Raw genomic sequence first — 15,610 nt, forward strand, 5'->3', positions numbered from 1 at the left:
ACAACTTTCGTTAAATATATCCAACATAGTTTATGGCTCTCTGGTCTAATCTGTGCAAGTTCTGCTTTGAAAGGGTTTTTAACATGTTTCTTTCTCCCCCATCTTCCCTACAAAAAACTGCCCTACATTCTTGATATAAAGTTGTTGGCTTTGAAGTAGAAACTTTATTTTTAACATACACTTTATGTCCTTAATTTTTAAATATCCAATTACTATCGTTCTGCTTTGTTTAATACTTAGTTCCTTAAAATGTTTATTGTAACCTTAATAATATAGTATTATGTTATAGTGAGGGGGGAAAATGAATGGAAGAAAGCACAGAAGTAAAACTTTGCAGATACTGAAGTTTGTGTGTGTGTGTGTGTGTGTGTGTGCGCGCGTGTGTGTATGTGTGTGTAATTTCCCTTGTAGCTTTTCACTGAATATGGCAGACTGGCGATGGAAGAAATATTCCTGAAGCCATTTCAGGTGAGTGAAGAATAAAATTATGGTATATTCTTATTAAATTTTTCTTAAGAGTATGACCAGGTATATGAATTGAGAAGGTCACATTTCTTTCCTTTTTTCTTTATTTCATTCAAGAAGCACTTTGAATACCTTGCTAGTGCTATTTGGTGCAAGTAGGAGATTCAAATGGGGAAATGAAAATTTAACAAATTATTTTTTTAAAGAAATGGGAAAAACTTATTGGGAATAACAAAAAATAAATAAAAGAAATGGGAAAATGAAAAGATGATTTAGATATTTTGATTCCTGCAAGAATATCATCTTTTCTTCCCCGAATTCAACTCTAGAGATGTCACAGAAACCAAAAGAAAACTGATGAATTTGTCAAATATAAAAGCTAAAAACAAACAAGATTCCTGGGACTATAGAAAGGGTTACAAGTCACACAAAACCTGGCTAAGGCACAGAGACAGGATATTGGTCAGGTGGGTGCAAGTTTATTGAAGGTACTTTCTCTTTCTTACACAGTGACCCATGTGAACCATCACTTGCTTCATTGCACTAAGTATCAGACTAGCAACCAGCTCAGCCTCTTGGAACAGCAGGATAACATCAGGGCAATATATGAGCTCGTGTTGGGTGGTATAAACAGACTATTGGGTCCTTTAATGCTCCCTTCTGCCCCAGCAGTCTTTAAATAACAGGAACCAGGAGAGTATAATTAAGTCAAAAAGCCCTTGAAAGCCTGGAGGAGGTACAGATTTAAACACCCAAGACTGCTCACTTGAAGCATGACAGCGTCAGCCTTGGCTTCTCAGGGGGGCTCAGACTAAGTCCCAGAATTTAGCCCCTCCCTGGTACGTATCACCAGCCAAGATGGATAATACCCTGAGAGGTATGTGAACGTACAAGGAGAATGAATGATAAAGGGCAAAGTAGAATTTATGGCTTAAATGGCAAGTAGTTTATTTTTATTTTTTTATAAGTTTATTTATTTATTTTGAGAGAGAGAGAGAGAGCATGTGCAGGTAGGAGGGGGGCAGAGAGAGAGGGAGAGAGAGTATCTGAAGCCAGGCTCTGTGCTGGCAGTGCAGAGCCCAAGACAGGGCTCGAACTCACAAACCGTGAGATCGTGACCTGAGCTGAAACCAAGAACCAGATGCCTAACAGACTGAGCCACCAAAGCACCCCAGCAGGTAATTTAAAATGAGTTATTTAGTTATCTATTGTTGCATAACAAATCATCCTAAAAGGATAAACATTTATTGTTTCACACAATTTTTAAGGGTCAAGAATCTGGAGTGGCTCAGCCTGGGTGGTTTTGGTTCAAGGTCTCTAATGAAATTATGCAAGATATTGGCCAACAAAACATTCTCAGAAGACCTGACTGGAGGGTCCACTTCTAAGCTTACTCACATGGCTGTTGGCAGGAGACTTCAATTCCCTGCCATATGGACCTTTCCACAGGGCTGTTCACACCAAGGTTCCCAGGGCAAATGATCCCACTGCCAGAGTGACCAAGCTGCAATCATTTATAACCTCATCTTGGAAGTGAAGACACCGTCAGTTCTGCTAAATTGTATCTGTTGTACCCACCTACCCTGATATAATGTGGGAGGGGACCAAATAAAGGTGGGAATACCAGGAGGAAAGGATCTCAGATATAGTAAAAAATAAGCAAAGAAGCTAGTACATACCTATTAGAATGGCCAAAGTCCAGAGCACTGACAATACCAAATGCTCCCCAAATGAGGACGTAGAATGTTAGAAACTCCCATACATTTCTGGTGGGTGTGCAAAATGGTACAGCCACTTTGGAAGATAGTTTGGCTGATTTTTACAAAATTAAACATATTCTTTACATATGATCTGGCGTTGTACTCCTTGGTATTTACCCAAAGGAATTAAAAACTTCTGTCCATACAAATACCTGCACACAGATGTTTTTAGGAGCTTTATTCATAATTGCTCAAACTTGAAAACAACAAAAATGTCCTTCAATAGGAGAATGGATAAATCAACTTTGCTACATCCAGACAGTGGAATATTAGTCAGAGTTAAAGGAAATGAACCATCAGGCCATGAAAAGACATGGAGAAACCTTAAATGCATATTATGAAACAAAAGAAGCAAATCTTTAAAAGGCTACATACTGTGCTATGCTACATACTGTAAAATTCCAACTGAAATTCATAAAACCTTGGTTTGCGAGCATGGTTCACTCTGGAAACATGCTTGTAATCCAAAGCACCTGTATATCAATGCGAATTTCCTCATAAGAGATAATGGAAACTCAGATGATTCATTTCACAACCCAAAAATATTCATATAAAAATGATTACAATGCTATAATACAAAATAATAAAGTACAGAATACAAAGAAAAATTAACCAGCACTTACCTTTGAAAACCTTTGTTGTGAGGGAGACAAAAGACAGGAGTGTTATTGTGTAGAACGACTTTCACTATCACTCACAGAATCACTACTGTCCACTGGGTCAATGGAATCTTTTTCTTTTTGTGCACCTTCAACAAGGAACCTATCCAATGACCTAGAATGAAGCAAATTATTCCTAAGCTAACTCTTGTATGGAAAAGCAAAGGACTGTCCATAGGTGCTCTGAAGTAACAAAAAATAAACTAATGCCCATTGTGGGCACCTTCTAACATTCTGGAAAATCACTGATTTCTGCCAAACACCATAGCCTGAGACCAAGCATCTAAGCATGGGAGACGATCACCCACAATCCCACAGAGAGAGAGAGAGAGAGAGAGAGAGAGAGAGAGAGAGAGAGAGAGAGAGAACCATGTTCACACGAGGGAAGAGGGTGCAGACAGGAGTTCAGGTAGAATAAAAACAGTCCCTGCTTACAATCCTCTGTTTTGTTTACAATACCTACTAGTGTCTGTTAACTTTAAAAAATAATAATTTGTCAGGTTGATAAGTGAAGTATTCTATAGTAATTGGGCTATTAGCTTAGGTTTTTCTCTGAACTTTTTACTCTCTGGATCCATTGGCATAGGGTAGGAACTCCATTGCAAATTCTGGAAAGGATTTTTAAGTCTTAACCAGCAAATGTTACTACTTTTTAAAAAAGTTTTTAATGTTTATTTTTGAGAGAGAGAGAGAGAGCGAGCAGGGGAGGGGCAGAGAGGGAGGGAAACACAGAATCTGAAGCAGGCTCCAGGTTCTGAGCTGTCAGCACAGAGCCCAACACAGGGCTCAAACCCACAAACCATGAGATCATGACCTGAGCCTAAGTCGGGAGATTAACCGACTGAGCCACCCAGGTGCCCGAAATGTTACTACTTCTTATGCTTTTTACAATACATTAAAACCAAGAGGGACCAACTGGTGCTCTGATTAGATAGATAGATAGATAGGTAGGTAGGTAGATAGGGAGAGATACTGCTTTTGGTAAAAGAAATAATAATGAAAACAATGGAAAAAGTTTTAGCACTTGTTGGTAAACTGAAGGCATTTTGAAATGTCAGTGAAAAAAGTTTTGACTGAAAGAGTCAACAATGACTTCTAAACAAGTTTGTACTTGTAAATCTATGTATCTGAAATTGAAATGAGAAAGTCATTAAGTAGCAAAAGTGGCTTCCAAAGATACTTAATAATATTTAAAATGAAAGCAACCAAATTCAAAACAAAAAATACTATACACCATGAAATTAAAAAATAATATGCAAATATATTCAGGTCTCAGAATTTTTAAGGTATCAGCAAATAATTCACATTTTTAAAAAAACACCATTAAGACCAATGTTAATGAGCTTTACTACCTACAAAATAATTCACATTTACCTTAGAAAAAGTTTCAAGAGAAAAAGTTCTGATAGGGTATAATTTTTAAATGAAAGTTCAATTAATTCATCAAGATTTTTTTACTTTTTATTTTATTTTTTAATGTTTATTTTTGAAAGAGAGCGTGAGTAGGGGAAGGGCAGAGAGAGAGGGAGACATAGAATCCGAAGCAGGCTCCAGCCTCTGAACTGTCAGCATAGAGTCCGATGACGCAGGGCTCAAACTCACAAATGGTGAGATCGTGACCCAGGCCGAAGTCAGACGCTTAACTGACTGAGCTGCCGAGGTGCCCCTATCAAGCTTTTTTTTAGAAGGTTATCACTTCCATCCTCTTCTTCTATCTCAGGAGAGAGCAGGTTTATTTATTTGGATAAAAGTGTGGAGAAATTTTAAACACTGCCCAAGAAGGCAAGGTGAGAGGTAATGAAATTTAAATCATAGTAATTTGTACTCAAACTAAATTTAATAAATTCAAAATAGAAGAATTCTTGGGGCGCCTGGGTGGCTCAGTCGGTTGAGCGTCCGACTTCGGCTCAGGTCACGATCTCGCGGTCCATGAGTTCGAGCCCCGCGTCGGGCTCTGTGCTGACTGCTCAGAGCCTGGAGCCCGTTTCAGATTCTGTGTCTCCCTCTCTCTCTGACCCTTCCCCGTTCATGCTCTGTCTCTCTCTGTCTCAAAAATAAATAAATGTTAAAAAAAATAAATAAATAAATAAAAAACAAAATAGAAGAATTCTTACGTCTGAAACAGTGAAATTGTAAATAATGAGCAAGATATATCACAGGCTGGAAAAGTAAGGGTAATTAGGCAATGAAGTAAATAGCTGCATTAACAGATTCATTTGATTCTTTTTTTTTTTTTTAAAGGTTTATTCATTTTTCAGAGACAGAGCATGAGAGGGGGGAGGGGCAGAGAGAGAGGGAGACACAGAATCCAAAGCAGGCTCCAGGCTCTGAGCTGTCATCACAGAGCTTGACACGGGGATCAAACTCACAGACTATGAGATCATGACCTGAGCTGAAGTCGGATGCTCAACCGACTGAGCCACCCAGACACCCCAGATTCATTTGATTCTTAAATGAAAAGCCAGTTTATATCAAGAAAACAAAATATCTGTGGTATTTAAAAACTGTTTTTAAGCAGAGAACTAAAAGCGCAGTGAATTCAGTTTAAAAGCAATATTGAAGTGTAAAGTTTATCCAAGTGGTGTGCTGGTAAATGTATACAACTGGCTGGTGAGGAGGGAGGAGGTGGTTCTGATTTAAAGCATTTGCTGATTTCTGGTATGAATTTACCATGGCTGATTTCAGGCTGCCAACATGATGTCAACTGACTTGTAAAATTTCTCAGACTTGAACAACTGCTCCTTGGGAGCCTGTAAGGGCCAGCTTTACACTAGTTAGCACACTCAGGAAGTATAACCCATGACAAGACATTGCATTTGAAGATTGAATTAACAACTGGGCACATCCTGGCAGAGGCACCTCTGGTAGGGGAGGTTCTGGTAGCAGAGAGGTGGGGTGCCGTTTCTGTGTACATTTTAATGTACAAGTTGGTAGTAGATTAAGGTTTGCCTATAATAGGAAAATAAGGATAAACCCTAAAAAAACCTTCCTGCACACAAACTTTAGTTCCCTTCTCTTAGAAGCTTTATTTTATTCCTGAGCATGTATTTTAGGACCACTTATCTTTAATCTCTGCTCTTTCACCTCCTCGATGTTAATTAAGTACTTCACCTTCTAGATTACTTAATTCACCCCAGTTTTCTCCCATAGCATTTAAAACATTTTTTTTTCAATGTGTATTTATTTTTGAGAGAGACAGAGTGTGTGAGCAGGGAAGGGGCAGAGAGAGAGGGAGATACAGAATCCGAAGCAGGCTCCAGGCTCTGAGCTGTCAGCACAGAGCCCGATGCGGGGCTCAAACTCACAAACCTCGAGATCATGACTGAGCCGATGTTGGACACTTCACCAGCTGAGCAACCCAGGGCCCCTCTCCCAATAGCATTTTTAATTAATCATTTCATATGCTTAATGGCCCTTAAGGGCCTTAGAAACAGATCGACACACACACACACACACACACACACACACACACACACACACAAAGTACATGAGGTGATGAATATGTTAACTAACCTTATTGTGGTAACCATTTCACAATGTATACATGTGTCACATCATTATATTGTAGACCTTAAACATACACAATGTAATATGTCAGTTATAGTTCAGTAAAGCTGGAGGGAAAAAAAGATTTGAATCCTCTTTGTGAGAAAAAGCAAAATTCAACTTTTCATGTTTCCTTTGGTAGAGATGTAATTATTAGATCAGTCCATGCCACTTTTATGGTTAAACTGAATGTTGATGGAAAACAATAGTAGAGGAAGCATATAATAATATATTGCTATATTAGGATAAACCTTCTGTTTCTCACAATTTCTCATTCAAATTGGGCCTACATATGGAAAATCAGTAATATTTTACTTAATTATATTTAAGGACCCTTTATTCCTGTGATTTAAAAATGTTCAGGGGCTCCTGGGTGGCTCAGTTGGTTAAGCATCTGACTTTGTTTTATTTATGTATTTTGAGAGAGCAGGAGTGAGTGAGAGAGGGGTGGGAGTGGGGAAGAGGGGGATAGAGAGAATCCCAAGCAGGCTCCATGCTGTCAGCACAAAGCCTGATGTGGGGCTTGATTCCATGAAACATGAGATCTTGACTTGAGCCAAAATAAAGAGTTGGATGCTTAACTGACTGAGCCACCCAGGCAACCTAAGAATACATGTGTGCTCTCTTGCGCGCGCGCGCGCGCTCTCTCTCTCTCTCTCTCTCTCTCATAAATAGATAGATAGATAGATAGATAGATAGATAAACAAACATAAAAAATACATGTATAAAAATGTTTGGGGTGCCTGGGTGGCTCAGTCAGTTAAGCATATGACTCTTGATTTCAGCTCAGGTGGTGGTCTAGGGTTCATGAGATCTAGCCCTGTGTCAGGCTCCATGCTGACAGAGTGGTGCCTGCTTGGGACTCTCCCTCTCCCTCTCTCTCTCTGACCCTCCCCCCCCACACACACACACTCTCTCTCTCTCTCTCTCTCTCTCTCTCTCTCTCAAACTTTCTCAAATAAACTTAAAAAATAAAAATAATAATTAAAAATTAAAAATGTTCATCTACAGAATAAATTCTTTGATAGTGATTTCAGCCACTTTAAAACAAACTATTCTTGGTCAAATATCTATGATGACTGTAATTGCCAAGTCATACCAGAGAAATGCATGACTTCACTGAGAAAATGAGAGGCTGTTTGTGCCTACATGGGCTGTAAATAAAGAAAAAGATATGATGGTAGGGCCGAGAAAAAGGATAGCTTTCTGAGAAAGCTACCTTATCCCATGTTCCTTCTAGAGAGCAATTTAGGTGATCTGAGAGCTGTATGATTCAGAATAAATATTCACCTGGCTACATAGAATTAGGTCAGTGATATGCACCAGGATTCTCCCAGTGTCCACATTTAGGTACATGAACTATGTAGAAGATCTGTATAAAATAGTAATAGTTTATTGAGCATTTATGTTGTGCCAGGCGCTGTGCCAAGTATGTTTCTTACATAAGTCAGATTATATTCATTATAGTTATATAAAAATAAGTAATGTTGTTTCTTTACTCTTTCTTTTTTAACTGATGAAGGAACACTGAAGCATAGAGTAGTTAAGAAACTTGTCCCTGGCCACATCGTATCTGTTTTTTTAAAGGATTTATTATTTTTTTAAGGTTATTATTTTGAGAGAGACAGAGTAAGCACAAGCAGGGAAAGGGCAGAGAGGGGGAGAATCCCACCTAGCCTCTGTGCCATCAGCTCAGAGCCTGACGCAAGGTTCGAACTCAGGGAAATGTGAGATCATGACCTGAGCCAAAATCAAGAGTTGGACACTTACCTGACTGAACCAGCCAGGCGCCTCTGGTCACATAATATCTTTAAGTTGCAGAGCTGGTCTTCAACCCACGTAGGCCACGGGCTCAACACCCTGATAGTTCCACCATCCTTTATTGCCTCTCTTCCCCCTCATAATCCTCGTACTTATTGAGCTATATCTGTAGTCTTATATTTGAATGTGCACATCTTCCTAAATTATAAATACCTTAGGAGCATGAACTATTGTAGTTTCCTTGTTTTCTTTTTAGTCTAGTACATCTAACTTCATACAGCAGATGTTCAATTAATGTTTGCTAATTATGGTGCTGTGCACATATTTGGGATTGTGTATAGTTTGAATATAATCCATGGGACTCAGAATTGAAAGACCTGAATTCAAGTTCTTGTGTGACTATTACATGTCCATCCTAGTATTACCTCTTTACATTTTAAGATAAGATACATAAATATTAAGTCATACGCTGGTATGAGAGTGTCCAAAGTATTTGTATATGCATGGCCCCTTCTTGAGCTGCAGAAACAACAATCATGAAATTTTCTTTTGGTGGATAAGGGTAGTAGAGATTCTGAATTGAAAGTATTAATTGCTGGGTGGTAATATAAAAAGAGTAAAGTAACATATTTCATTAGTTAAGACTAACAGAAAAATGTTTGATGTTTTCAGTTCGCAGTAGTGATTGTATGTGGTACCGTCAGATTTAAAGGTGATCCTAGTACAGTCTGAAGATGCTTCAAGTAGTCAGACAGTTAGTGGTTAGATGTAGTTCAAGTAGTTAGACAAGGTGCTCTGAAGTTAGAGCAGCTGCTCTGAAGCAAGGGAAGCCTTGGCTGCTGGATCAAGGGATGGGCCATTAAAGTCATTGATGTTTGCCAGGTTGTAATTTAATAACTTGGATGGCCTAATTTCTTATACACATAAAAAAGAAAGATTTATGTAATTTGGAAGATATTAATCTAGACTCATAGATTTTTCTCCAATTGTTCTGCCTACGCCCTTGGTGATTTTTGCTCAGAGAGATTCTTCGGTTACTTTTGGAGTCATCCACAACTGTATTTTTAGCCAAAGAAGGGAAATTCATTCTTCAAGTGGATTTTTTGCTTGCTCTACCTATAGGTGTCTCTGTTGATCGATTCCTGATTCATAGAGAACAAAGGATATTTTTGGTCTTGTTTTTCATGTGGAGGGCCCCAAATTTGTTTTAATTTCTACCCTGTTAACTATTCAAGCCCCTCTGAAAAGTCAGCCGTATATTGGAGATTTCTAGATTGATGATTTTTCTTTCAAGTTTTTTTCTTCAGATTCCTGTATTCTACGTCTGAGCCCATTTAAAAAAGAGCAGACAAGGTTTCCTTTACTTCAGCTATTTAGGTACCCAAAAGATTGAAAATTTCCTGAAGTCTATTTAAGTTTTTTATGATTGATCTTTATTTTGTTTGCAATTTTGAATCTTTGACCAATTAATCACTGAGAGAAAGTCTTCTGAAATGGTGTTAAGGGATGTTTTATCTATTTTTCTTGCCCTCTAAAGGCTGTTAAAATGTTTTAATTTATTATTATTATTATTATTATTATTATTATTATTATTTTGAAGAGCTGGTTTGCTTAGATGTTCTCCTGGTCTTTCTTACCCTACTGCTTTTCACCATTTTCCCCCCATCCTAGAGACTAAAAATTAAGTGAACTAGTTGGAACAGAACTGATAGTTCGGGTCAGTAAGTATCAAACAAAATCCTGAATTACACAGCAAATTTCTGCCTTCTTGGGTTAAAAAAAATTCTTTAAACTCAGCTCTAGACCAGGGTTTAAATTCAGCTATCTATAGAACAGCCTTCTGGTCTAGCAGTTTGAAGTTGTTTGGGGCAGTGTGGCCAGTCCTTGTCTAGGAAATCAGTTAGGAGGTCAGGGGAGGGAGCAGAAGGAATTGAAGGGGTGCAGTGAGTGGTGAAGATAAAACTGAAAGAGATACAAGGAGGGTAAGTTTCAGAAGGTAAAAGAGTCAAATTGAGAGATGCTATTTGGAATCAGCATTTTGAGATCTCGGTTTACTAATTAAAGAAGTGAATTAATGAGTTATTAAAAGATACTTTATGTCTTAATTTTATAGAACTCTTCTTAACTGTGTTAGTTATTTATTTTGACATGTACAAAGATCACCATAATGACCCCTGTTACTCTGAATTTTTTTAAAAGGTCATTTATAATTGCAACAATTAGGATTATAGTGCAATACAAATAGAAAGCAGAGGTTTTTCTAGGAAGAGGGCCTAGCTTTGATATATACAAGCTTGTAACAGGTTGGTCAAAAGTGTGTGCTTTGAAAAGCAGCTTGGAGGGGTGGCTGGGTGGCTCAGTTGGTTGAACGTCCAACTTTGGCTCAGGTCATGATCTCACTGCTTGTGAGTTCGAGCCCCGCGTCAGGCTCTGTGCTGACAGCTCAGAGCCTGGAGCCTGCTTCGGATTCTGTGTCTCCCTCTCTCTCTGCCCCTAACCCACTTGCATTCTGTCTCTGTCTCTCTCAAAAATAAATAAACGTTAAAAAAAGAAAAGCAGCTTGGTTCCTCAAGCAAGCAGAGGTCAATATGGTGCTGTACGATCAGTCATCTGATAGCCACTGATCCTGTATTATGGGCTAAGAACAGTGACTCACAATTACAAGATCAAGAGTGTCCTCTTAAAAGTTTTGTAGGACTCCCAAGGCCAAGTTTGACTAATTACTTTTGTGTAAATTGGTTGCCAGTTTAACAGACCTCCAACCATTTGTCCTTGGGGCATCTTGATTGGTTTGGAGACTTATGAAGTCTGTGCCTCTATCTGTTCTTTCTGAAGCACTTCCCTATACATTCAGCAACACAAGACAATTCAAGCAAAAATACACGATACGAGGGCTTTGTATGAATTGTCAAGCAAGAAGGCAAAGCAAGCAGCCAAAGCATAAAGATATTAATAACAAAAATATTTACTAAATGGTATACCTCCAAACCAAAAGTTCTAATAACCTTATACAAAAGTTAGGTCTAATTATAAAATGAGTTCACTTCCAAAACTGAAGGTTGAATTGCCCTATACAAAGACTTTGAACTGATGACCTTATATGAAGACCTAGTGGGTCTTTGTAACAAAAATTCTAGAATAACAATTAATCAGCAACAAGAAGCTCAGTGAAACAAATCAGAACTCTAAGTAGGACCATTGTTGAGACACATTCACCTGGCAGTAAATTTGAAGGACAAATGGAATTTTGGAACAAGGGACAAGGAGAATGCACCTGTTAGTCTGAGGGTATCAGAGACTGCTGCCAAGTGAGAGTATTCAAAATTATCTCAGCGGGACTTCCAGAACTGTCAAAGGATGACACCATCACTCAAATCTGGTACAAAAGCCAAAGCTGAATTTATTGCTTTGTTAAGTAAAAGAGCTATGCTGGTGAGGCTTAGTCTCACTGAGCAAAGTCAACTAAAGATTATACATAGGGTTTAGGAGTGTGTTTTGGAGTTGCGTGGTTTCCAGAGGCAAGAACACGTTGATGTCAGTTTTAGAATATTTGTCATTGTTGAATACAGAAGCATGTTTTGTGTTGGCTATAGAGGGGAGAAATGGATGCACATCAGCCTCAGTGAATTTTCTGGAGTGATTCTTCCATTAAGTATGAAGCTTTCACTGATTGGTTGGCTTTCAGTGGGCTATTGATTGAAGTGACTTGTTAGTTAGATGGGTTTAAAACAAGTTCTAAACCTTGTTTCATTGTTCTCTGAAACTGAAACTGGAGCTGAAATTTGTTGATTACATGGTTAAAAACCAGTTCAGGTATTTACTGACTACATGGTTCTAGAACAGCTAGTCTTTTCCTGGGGATGGGGCTGGTAGGTATCTATAGCTAGCTTATATCAATTCATGCGAACTAATTAGTAAATATTCAGGAATGATATAAGCCAACTATTAAACTGCTAATAGCTTAAAATCAGTGATGTTGGGCATGTTTACACCACAAAAATGGCCAAATGCTACAAAATCAAGTCATTTGGAGAGTCAGTTTACCAGGACATCACTGGATGGGAGCATTAGGCATGGAACTTACGAATTTAATACTATAGACAGGTAATAGATTCCTGATTTGAGAAAATAAGACTTCATATTTGATCCTATTCTACACATGGTCCTCATTATATTGACTTAGGGAGATGGCCAGTGAAACAAACCAAAAAATGAAACTAAAATTTCCCAAGAAAAATGCAAAATATAGCCAAATCCACATACTTGGCTTCATTGATCCTGGGTTATGAAGCTCTGTTTTGTAAAGTTGCTTCCTAGCTAATCTCTATTTTCAAAATACATGTTTAGGTAGAAATATTCTGAATACAAATTACTATATTTCATTTTGAGAAAAATGGGCATCTGTTATAGACAGTGGACTATTTAAAGATCATGGATAGGGGTATTTTTATTTTTTAAAAAATTTTTAATTTTTAAATTTTATTTTATTTTAGAGAGAGAGCAAGTGAACAGGGAAGAGGGGCAAAGGAAGAGAGAGAGAATCTCAAGCAGGCTCCAAGCCCAATGTGGGGCTCGATCCCATGACCCTGGGATCACTACCTGAGCTGAAATCAAGAGTTAGATGCTTAATTGACTGAGCCACCCAGGCGACCCATTAAAATATTTTATTTTTAAGTAATGTCTATACCCTAAGTGGGCTCGAACTCAACTTCGAAATCGGGAGTCACATGCTCACTGACTGAGCCAGCCAGGGGCCCCAGAAGTATTTTTAAACTCTCCTCTCCACAAAAATCTCTCCTTCCCCACAAGAATCCCCAAAATGAAAAAAAGAAAGGAGAGTTTCCACTTTGTGAAACAAGACTATCCATAACTCAAACTGAGAAGTGTCCCTGGTTTCAGGACAGGAGATGTAAGCCAAGGATTTTATATCCAGCAAAATTGACTTTCAAATAGAAAATCACAACTGTTACAACGGATCACAAACTTATCAACATGTAAGAATGCAAAGAATATTGTTCTCATGAGCCCTTAATGAGAAAGCTACTGAAGAATGAACTTCAGATAAGCAAAGATGACATAATTTCACCAAAGGAGAGATAATCATAAACTATGTGCCTCCTGATGGAAGAGCACTCTGCCAAAGAAATAAAACCTGAGATCAAGGCTCTGTCTCCAGCTGCCAATTTGCAGAAATCCAGAAGAAAAAAGAGCATCTTGAACTGCCGGTGAATATGCAGGGTCCACGTTGTGGGAAACTCTACATGGTCATGTAGAATTTATGGTTAAATTCCTAGGTTCTTTAACAGATAAAGTAAGGAGGAAGAACCCATCGATTAAAAGAGAATTAAGAGACAGGTCAACAGATTTTAATAAGCAAGATTAAAAATTCAGTTAAAAACTCAGAAGATACAAACTTTTAGAAAGATCATTTAAAGATAGCTAATTTCATAAAAATTATTAATTTTTTCTTAATTTCCTGAATTTTTACTAAAACTAAAATTTGAAGCATCTTTTTTTGTTTTAAGTTTATTTATTTATTTTGAGAGAGAGAGGGAGAGAGCGAGAATCTCAGGCAGGCTCTGCAGTGTCAGCATAGAGCCCCGTGTGGGGCTTGAACTCACGAACCCTGAGATCATGACCTGAGCTGAAATCAAAAGTTGGATGCTTAAGTGACTGAGCCTACCCAGGTGCCCTGAAGAGTATCTCTTAATTTAACTTATAAAAGCATGATTTTATCAGACCTCAGATTGTAAACTACAGTATATGTTTTATACTTACTGTTGAGGCAGTACAACAAGGTTTTAAAGTAACCCAAGTTTAACCTGTTCTATGTCTGTGTGCCTTTGGCCAAGTCACTTAATGTCAGGTGGAGGTGATTTTTATATATCTCTTGTGAAAAGAGTCACAAATTATAACCTATCTCTTAGCTGTTGCAGGAATGCATGAAATATGTGCATAATTCGTGATATTGTGGTTGCCATATGATAGGCACTTAAACGAAAGCTACAATTACTTTGGTTCCAAGTGGTCTGGGGTGGGGCCCAAGAATTTTGTGCTTTTAAAAGCCTCTCAAATGATGCTAATGATTGTTCTAATTTTGGAAACACAGTCTCTGATAAAATCTTCCTGGATGTGAACAAATATTCAGCTTCAAGGATTTTTTCAATGCATTTCTTAGTAGAAAAACTGGAAGACATCTGGGAGACTGGCAAAATAAACTATGGCCTATCAATTTCCTAAAATATGTGGCCATTAAAATAAAAATCAGATCGCTAACACAGCACTGTTCCAAATGCCTAATACATATCTCATTTAGTAGTCCTGGGAGATGGATTCCATTATTACCCCTATTTCACAGATGAGGAAAAATGTACACGGCATTACAAATAAGTTGTGAAGCAGAGACATTTCTAAACTTTCTGTACTATTTTTTTATAATAAAAAATGGCCTTGTTAGAGGACAGACTGAATTAGCTTTTTAACAGAAATTATTTTATAATCATTGAAGATGAAGCAATCAAATCATTTGCAGCCAAAAACAGTAGGGAAAAATCTATTAACAAGGTACGTTAATTATTTTTCAGGATTTGTGTGTGTGTGCTTGTGTTTTTGTCAGCTTTTTTGTATTTGTAATTTGTTATTTTTCTGATTCTAAATAAATATTCACTATCAAGCCTAATTATGTATTCTTTTTTGTATTGAGCCCTCCTCCTCCCAACAGATTGTATAAGCTTTGGGCCTCACAAAACCTGGATTCCCATCCATCTGCATACCCTGTATGTAAACTGAGAGCCCCTGAAAAAGAGAATGGGACAGAAGTAGTAGAGGAAAAATATTTAAAGAGATAAAACTTTCCTCAAATAACACTTGAGTCTTCATAAAGAGCTGTCCCCAAATTGCCAAGAAGAATGCACCCCACCCCCCACAAGAGATGGGAGACAGAGGTGCCCTCAAACCGGCTGAATGGTTCTATGTCACTACAGTGAGTTTGGAGGCAGCTTTCTGTTTACACTTAGTGGGAACAGGAAGGGTGATCTCATGGGGGAGAGATTGCTTGGAAACTTTCAAAGGTTTTATGTTTGCTGTTCTAATTCCATAGTGCGTTGTAGGACACTACTCATATGGTAGTAACAGTAGCACTTCATTGGTTTCCATAGGAAGCAGAGGAAGGCAATTTAAAGTCCCCTTATCAATCCTTTCTTCTTCTTCTTCTTGTTTCTCAGAGTCTGATATTTCTTGTTCGGGATTGGAGTTTCCCATACGAATTTTCATACGGAGCCGAAGGCGGCTCCAAATTCTTGGAAAAACGCCTCAAGGTTTGTTAGAAATTTAGGTGAATGAAACTTCACCAGTAGTAATCTAGAATTATTTCTGTTGAATGAGTTGCAGAATGGACATTTAGTAGATACAGTCTTATGC

General features: G+C 38.0%; 1 protein-coding gene across 3 annotated transcripts in view; it reads left to right on the forward strand.

Moving 5' to 3' along the window:
• ATL1 (atlastin GTPase 1) overlaps positions 1–15,610 on the forward strand; it is a 73,043-nt gene that overhangs the window by 42,552 nt on the left and 14,881 nt on the right. For 2 of the 3 annotated variants that reach the window (XM_058739018.1, XM_058739019.1), the window contains exons 6-7: positions 412–468; positions 15,415–15,507. In XM_058739018.1, coding sequence (XP_058595001.1) covers positions 412–468; positions 15,415–15,507 — 150 coding nt within the window. The remainder of the gene's footprint in view (positions 1–411; positions 469–15,414; positions 15,508–15,610) is intronic. The other variant, XM_058739021.1, reaches the window with a different exon arrangement.

This window comes from Neofelis nebulosa, chromosome 7 (assembly GCF_028018385.1).
Source record: "Neofelis nebulosa isolate mNeoNeb1 chromosome 7, mNeoNeb1.pri, whole genome shotgun sequence".
Lineage (NCBI taxonomy): Eukaryota > Metazoa > Chordata > Mammalia > Carnivora > Felidae > Neofelis > Neofelis nebulosa.